At 48.3% G+C, this 8516-nt stretch overlaps 1 protein-coding gene across 1 annotated transcript in view; it reads left to right on the forward strand.

Moving 5' to 3' along the window:
- The first annotated feature begins 1400 nt into the window (after positions 1-1400).
- stox2b (storkhead box 2b) overlaps positions 1401-8516 on the forward strand; it is a 17224-nt gene continuing 10108 nt past the window's right edge. The window contains exon 1 of the mRNA XM_068740502.1: positions 1401-1740. Within this exon, the coding sequence (XP_068596603.1) occupies positions 1401-1740 (340 nt within the window). The remainder of the gene's footprint in view (positions 1741-8516) is intronic.

An 8516-nucleotide genomic window follows, 5' to 3' on the forward strand; every position in this document is an offset into this window, starting at 1 on the left:
TGCAACATGTAAGTAAAGTAATAACAAGCAGTAATACCTGTCAGCAGGTGTACCAGTGACAATGTACCTGTAATGCTATTCTAAACTAACAGCAAAATGTTGTTATGAAGTATAAATATAGACAGGAGGCGGAGCTAGAAGAGGAGGAGATGAAGATGCTGAGGTTCTCCTTGGGAGTGACCTAGTTGGACAGGATTAGAAATGAGACAATAAGAGGGACAGTGAAGGTTAGACGTTTTGGAGACAAGGTCAGAGAGACCAGACTTTGATGGTTTGGACATGTCCAGAGGAGAGACGGGGACTATATCGGTAGAAGGATGCTGAGGATGGAACTGCCAGGGAACAGGACTAGAGGACGACCCAGGAGAAGAGACATGGACGTAGTGAGGGAGGACATGAGAGTGGCTGGTGTTGGGGAGGACGATGCAAAGGACAGGCTGAAGTGGAGAACGTTGGGTTGCCATGGCGACCCCTCAGGGGACAAGCTGGAAGAGGAAGAAAACATAAGTCACTACTGCACCGTCTAACAGAGACCGGATTATCCAGAATGAATTCAGACGCGTGTAACCCGAACCTACAGGAGGAGCTACCCTCATTCAAATGAACCTCTGATGGCCCGCCCACTGAGGCAGGGGCGGGGCCTAGCGGCTACGCCCACCCTTTCGGTGAAGGAGATACCCACTTCAGTGAGATCCAGTTTCTGCCAATGGATGTGAAAGGTGGAGGGAGGAAGAGGAGGAAGAGGAGGGGAGGAAGGGGAGGGGGTCGCTGCATCTGTTGCCTGGGTGAATTCATTAACGCGTTAGCGACAAGCTAGCTAGACGTGCATCCTGACGCCGAACATAACGAGGCTATTCTAATATCGAACGTCTGTCGCTTCCGGTTGACAGAACGCGATCATCAATAGCAGCTGCGGCGAGGAGCGACGTCCAACTTCAGGGGGCGAATACGGAGCTGACGCTGTCTGAGGCTAGGCGGCTAGCGGGAGCTAGCGGGGCAGCACAGAGGCTCGGCGGCTAGCGGGAGCTAGCGGGGCAGCACAGAGGCTCGGCGGCTAGCGGGAGCTAGCGGGGCAGCACAGAGGCTCGGCGGCTAGCGGGAGCTAGCGGGGCAGCACAGAGGCTCGGCGGCTAGCGGGAGCTAGCGGGGCAGCACAGAGGCTAGGCGGCTAGCGGGAGCTAGCGGGGCAGCACAGAGGCTAGGCGGCTAGCGGGAGCTAGCGGGGCAGCACAGAGGCTAGGCGGCTAGCGGGAGCTAGCGGGGCAGCAGCAGATTATGCGGCGGCGGCTGCGTGTAGCTTCTTACAAGCTAGCGGCCACCGGTGCCTCAACAAGGTAAATACCACGATAATGTTCCACATCTTAATGTACTCAATTGTCAGCTAGAACGGCGACGAGACAATGGACACTTTTCTGCAGATAGCCCCCCATTCCCTGGCCATAGTGCTTTCCAGGGTCGCTGCGGGGGAGGCTGCGGGGCCGGCCGGGGTGTCGGAGAGCAGCGAGCTGCAGAGACACCACACCGGCTACGAAATCTTCGCTGACTTCAAAGCGGAAAACAGCCAGCAGCACGTCTGGAACCAGCGGATTACTGAGGCCGTGGCCGAGACCTTGTTCCTGGGGTGGATAGACGAGCACGTCCTGCTGATCCAAGGCAAGGAGGACCATCTGGAGGTGCTGAGAGAGGGATGGATGCGGAGGTCGCTGAATCCACCGCGAGGATTCACCATCAAGTACCTGGGTAAGGCCTCTGCGTCTTCTGCTGTCCGCTTGGTCTGAGGCCGTGCGTGCGTGTGCGTGTGTGCGTGACTGTAGTTCTATCAAACGCGGATACTCCACACGACACCTGGATCAGGTCGCAGGTGCGTCAACGAGACAGCCCGATTGGCCGAAGGTGCGAGGGTGAAATATCAGAGATCCCCAGCTGATGACTCTGCAGCTAGGAGGTACAGGTGCAGCTAGGATGTACAGGTGCAGCTAGGATATACAGGTGCAGCTAGGAGGTACAGGTGCAGCTAGGAGGTACAGGTGCAGCTAGGATATACAGGTGCAGCTAGGATGTACAGGTGCAGCTAGGAGGTACAGGTGCAGCTAGGATATACAGGTGCAGCTAGGAGGTACAGGTGCAGCTAGGAGGTGCAGCTAGGAGGTACAGGTGCAGCTAGGACAGGCATGGACAAACCAAGGCCCGGGGGCCATATGGGCTACTTAATCCGGCCTGCCGAACTTGTCCAAATTATGTCATTAAATAAAATTTCATTTTACCTTTTCCCTCTAATGCTGCCTGTAAAAGGCCAAATCCTTTCATGTAATGACTTTTACATGTCATTTATATTAGTTCACACAAACACTCCATTAATCTGTTCCTGGCCCCGCCCCTCTGGCAAATTTTAGAACCCATTGTGGCCCGCTGAGCTAGGAGGTGCAGGTGCAGCTAGGTCCTAACCTGGACATACAGGTGTATAGCCCTAACCTGTACATGCAGGTGTATAACCCTAACCTGTACATGCAGGTGTATAACCCTAACCTGTACATGCAGGTGTATAACCCTAACCTGTACATACAGGTGTATAACCCTAACCTGTACATGCAGGTGTATAACCCCAACCTGTACATGCAGGTGTATAACCCCAACCTGTACATACAGGTGTATAACCCTAACCTGTACATGCAGGTGTATAACCCTAACCTGGACATGCAGGTGTATAACCCTAACCTGTACATGCAGGTGTATAACCCTAACCTGGACATGCGGGTGTATAACCCTAACCTGTACATGCAGGTGTATAGCCCTAACCTGTACACACAGGTGTATAACCCCAACCTGTACATACAGGTGTATAACCCTAACCTGTACATGCAGGTGTATAACCCTAACCTGGACATGCAGGTGTATAACCCTAACCTGGACATGCAGGCGTATAGCCCTAACCTGGACATGCAGGTGTGTAGCCCTAACCTGGACATGCAGGTGTATAGCCCTAACCTGGACATGCAGGTGTGTAGCCCTAACCTGGACATGCAGGTGTATAGCCCTAACCTGGACATGCAGGTGTATAACCCTAACCTGTACACGCAGGTGTATAACCCTAACCTGGACATGCAGGCGTATAGCCCTAACCTGGACATGCAGGTGTGTAGCCCTAACCTGGACATGCAGGTGTATAGCCCTAACCTGGACATGCAGGTGTGTAGCCCTAACCTGGACATGCAGGTGTATAGCCCTAACCTGGACATGCAGGTGTATAACCCTAACCTGTACACGCAGGTGTATAACCCTAACCTGTACACGCAGGTGTATAACCCTAACCTGTACACACAGGTGTATAACCCTAACCTGGACACACAGGTGTATAACCCTAACCTGTACACACAGGTGTATAACCCTAACCTGTACATGCGGGTGTATAACCCTAACCTGTACATGCGGGTGTATAACCCTAACCTGTACATGCAGGTGTATAACCCTAACCTGTACATGCAGGTGTATAACCCTAACCTGGACATGCAGGTGTATAACCCTAACCTGGACATGCAGGTGTATAACCCTAACCTGGACATGCAGGTGTATAGCCCTAACCTGGACATGCAGGTGTATAGCCCTAACCTGGACATGCAGGTGTATAACCCTAACCTGGACATGCAGGTGTATAACCCTAACCTGGACATGCAGGTGTATAGCCCTAACCTGGACATGCAGGTGTATAGCCCTAACCTGGACATGCAGGTGTGTAGCCCTAACCTGGACATGCAGGTGTATAGCCCTAACCTGGACATGCAGGTGTATAACCCTAACCTGTACACGCAGGTGTATAACCCTAACCTGTACACGCAGGTGTATAACCCTAACCTGTACACACAGGTGTATAACCCTAACCTGGACATGCAGGTGTATAACCCTAACCTGTACACACAGGTGTATAACCCTAACCTGTACATGCGGGTGTATAACCCTAACCTGTACACGCGGGTGTATAACCCTAACCTGTACATGCGGGTGTATAACCCTAACCTGTACATGCGGGTGTATAACCCTAACCTGTACATGCAGGTGTATAACCCTAACCTGTACATGCAGGTGTATAACCCTAACCTGGACATGCAGGTGTATAACCCTAACCTGTACATGCAGGTGTATAACCCTAACCTGTACATGCAGGTGTATAACCCTAACCTGTACATGCAGGTGTATAACCCTAACCTGGACATACAGGTGTATAACCCTAACCTGTACATGCAGGTGTATAGCCCTAACCTGGACATGCAGGTGTATAGCCCTAACCTGGACATGCAGGTGTATAACCCTAACCTGTACATGCAGGTGTATAGCCCTAACCTGTACATGCAGGTGTATAGCCCTAACCTGGACATGCAGGTGTATAGCCCTAACCTGGACATGCAGGTGTATAGCCCTAACCTGGACATGCAGGTGTATAACCCTAACCTGTACACGCAGGTGTATAACCCTAACCTGGACATGCAGGTGTATAACCCTAACCTGTACATGCAGGTGTATAACCCTAACCTGGACACGCAGGTGTATAACCCTAACCTGTACACACAGGTGTATAACCCTAACCTGGACACGCAGGTGTATAACCCTAACCTGGACATGCAGGTGTATAACCCTAACCTGGACACACAGGTGTTGTGCGTCCTGTAATCATGACGGGACAGGACGTCCAGCCAAGCCGCTGCCCTCTCTGAGCCCTTGATGTCATGCTTTTCCTGTTACTCTTTCTTTCTTCACTTTTCTATTGAGTGTTTTGGTCACAAAGGCTTTGGTAACGCCGTGCACGCCGTGCACGCCGGGCAGCCGTTTGAGCATGCCCACAGGAAGTGATGTGTGAAAGTGAAAAGGGGGCGGGGTAGATGGGAGGATTGGATATTTAGGCCGCCGTCAGAGCCCTCCCAAAGAATCGTGCGTGCAGACTGAGGCTGTGTGATTGGTCACACCCCCATGCCTTTGTGTGGTGCAAGGGATTGTGGGTAGGCCTGGACTTGATGCTTATTTTGTGTGCGAGTGGAAGCGACTGGCTGCTGAGTGTTTGTGTGACACAGACCTGCAGCGCACGCGTCACATCTGGATCTTACTGGCCACGGTATGGATCAGCCTGTTTGTCCCTTCACTCTGGGTCTTACTGTTTCATTAGCTAGCCTGTTAGCAGCAGCTGCTAGTTAGCATTAGCCGTATGGTGCCACAGCTCACCAGAGAGAAAGGTACAGAAATGCCATTAAAAGAGAGGCAACGTGACACGATAGAAAGTAACGTGGGGGGAGAAGGGAGCTAGAAATGCTGGCTGAAAGATGGGGGGTGGGTGCATGACAAAAGGGAGGGGGCGTGGCTTGGGGCCTTGGACAAAGGAGGCAGGCTGATTGTTTACTACCACTGCAGTGGGAGGCATGAATGCTCGCTCTCTCTCTCTCTCTCTCTCTCTCTCTCTCTCTCGTAGTGATGGAGGAGTTCAGCGGCGCTGTGCAGCTAACTCCATCAGCTCCGTTACAGCCAGCGTTCCTGTACGGGGGCGTGAGGGTGGTCAGTCTGCAGCCGATCAGCTGCTCTCGTTGTTATTAATGGATCGTTTTTACTGTATGTTGCAAGAGGACAGTCTTTGTTTTATGTACGTTCTAAAAGGAACCCGCAATAAGTGAAATCCGCAATGTAGTGATCTTTATTTTTTTCAATTATTATACATGTAAATAAATGTTTTAAGGCTGTTAAACCCCTCACCACACACTTTATACACGTTTAACAGTCAGGCATTAATCTAAATAGATTGTTTCAGTATTATAGAATGAAACCAAAGATCAAAACCTTTTCAGAACTAAACATTTGTTTGAGAAATATAAATATATAGTACGTACAGTAAACGTTTTCCTGTTAATAATGTTAAGGCGTGCAGGTCGAGGAAAGAGCCGCTTGGAGTGCAGAAGAACAAATATTCTACTCGTGCTGTCTTTAGCCTCTCATGCTGCTTTATTGGATAGCTTAGCACAGCGGAACGGCAGCGGCTACATGTAGCAACAGGAAGAAACAAAACCCAAAAGGGACGTGACGTTTATGCTCCTACAAAATAAAAGCCTCTTTTTACACAGAGAAGAAGAGCGCTATTAAACAAACGCTTAATAAACATAATAGCTTTTAGAAATAACGAATTTAATTTTAATGATCAACCTACGAGGTTGAACACATGAGAAGTTATTAATAGCGACTCGCGCGTATTTCACAGTTCCTCTGACCGCGCCCCTTCGTCTTGCGCCGTTTCAAGGCGCGTTCAAGTGCAAAAAAGAAAATCTGAAAAATTGCATGAAAACTCCGCGAAGCAGCGGAAGATGAACCGCATTATATGGAGGGACGACTGTACTCCATTTGATCGCCCAACACCAAATGCACCGGATTTGTTTTGTCCTTTGAAACTCTGCAGTAAATTAATGTCGACAGTGAACAATGGAGATATTGGTGCACTCTCATTACTATATGACATAAATATCGATATTTTGTTTCCCCAGAGAGTATCGATTTTTCATTCACAAATATCGATACATAAACATCCCATTCAAATCCCACGTGTTCCAAGTAGCTTGAAGAGCTACCGTGTTGTGATTGGCTGGGCGGACGGCGTGAACCGCGTGAGCCGGGTCATTCCTGGCTGCTGGTGACTTCACTGTGCTAACCTTTGTGGGTTTTAACATTGCATCAGGTAAATGACACATTGAACCTTCAGCTGCTTGTATAGGTGGAGCTCAAGCACTTAAATAATAATAATTATGGGTGGTTTGTTCTGTGGAATTTATTTTAACTAAATTAGCCATTGCTCTGTGAAACAGCAAGCTTATATCGCTGTCTCTCCAGACTTAAACAGTAATTTAGTCTATAGATCAAACATGAATGAATTTTTTTCAAATGTGGTTTACTTATTTCATAATTTAGACTAACAGGGTGGAAATTTAAGAGTAGGACATCCAGATGAACACCATAAAACTGACTAAAAAAGGCAACAGATTGTTGATGCTCACCTCACTTTGCTCCTTGTATTTCCCTCCAAAAGAGAGATTCCACTTCCTGAATGTTAGTTCATGGGAATTGTAGTTTTCTTTCGTTCAGAAGGCTAAAAACCACAAACTGGGTGGAACGCAATTTCGGGGACAATTCAATAAAAAAAATAATAAATAACATTAATATATCCATTTATATATATTTATAACTAAAGAGCTTTTAACTTGAACTACACAATAATGAAGACATATTTGTACTTATTTATAATTATATTCCAAACGTTTCTTATTGAAACTGTAAATTTGCTTTGAGGAAATTGTAAAAAGGCCTAAAAGGGTAATTCAATTTAAATTATTTACATTTATTACATGCATTATTTTGTGTTAATGTTATAAAGAAGACCTCAATTTATAATAAAAGCCTTTCATTATAAACGTGATTTATTTTAAGTATTTCCTGGGGACGGAAAAGCCACCAATAGCCAGGAATGACCCAGCCGCGTTGAGTTCGTGTCCCATGTTGACCCCACAACCATTCGGTGGTGAGTGGAGGAGGTGCTGATATGAACACGTAGATAAGAGTTGAAAGTGGCGCTAGCTATGCTAATTGCGCTAGCAGCGATGCTAGTAGTTGTAAATAAGTCCTGCCAGAGTTCGTTCAAGCTGTAATGTGCCCTGGCCGTGCCCAATGAGCAGGCTTCACTGAGCGGGGGCGTAGACCAGCGGTCGGCCCCCAACCTTTTCTGCTCCACGGAACGCAAACATCAACAAACAACATTTTGTTCATAAATTAATAAACAACTCTGTAAAACGAAAGTATTTATTTTAGAACAATTTTAATATGTTTTATTATAATTATAAGAAATAATTATAATAAAAAAAGTGATTCAAGTGACTACGCTGATGAAGTTTATTTTGAAATATAGCGACTCACAATCAGCGCATTCAACGTAGGAGAAATACCCGATCATTTATAACAAGGTGAACAATCAATCAAGTTAGTGGGGGCCGGTCCCATCGAGGGGTAACGGGAGACAAAGACACCAGAAGTGTGTCCCATCGAGGGGTAACGGGAGACAAGGACACCAGAAGTGTGTCCCATCGAGGGGTAACGGGAGACAAGGACACCAGAAGTGTGTCCCATCGAGGGGTAACGGGAGACAAGGACACCAGAAGTGTGTCCCATCGAGGGGTAACGGGAGACAAGGACACCAGAAGTGTGTCCCATCGAGGGGTAACGGGAGACAAGGACACCAGAAGTGTGTCCCATCGAGGGGTAACGGGAGACAAAGACACCAGAAGTGTGTCCCATCGAGGGGTAACGGGAGACAAGGACACCAGAAGTGTGTCCCATCGAGGGGTAACGGGAGACAATGACACCAGAAGTGTGTCCCATCGAGGGGTAACGGGAGACAATGACACCAGAAGTGTGTCCCATCGAGGGGTAACAGGAGACAATGACACCCGAAGTGTGTCCCATCGAGGGGACGGGAGACAAAGACACCTGAAGTGTGTCCCATC

This window comes from Brachionichthys hirsutus, chromosome 6 (genome assembly GCF_040956055.1).
Source record: "Brachionichthys hirsutus isolate HB-005 chromosome 6, CSIRO-AGI_Bhir_v1, whole genome shotgun sequence".
Classification (NCBI taxonomy): domain Eukaryota; kingdom Metazoa; phylum Chordata; class Actinopteri; order Lophiiformes; family Brachionichthyidae; genus Brachionichthys; species Brachionichthys hirsutus.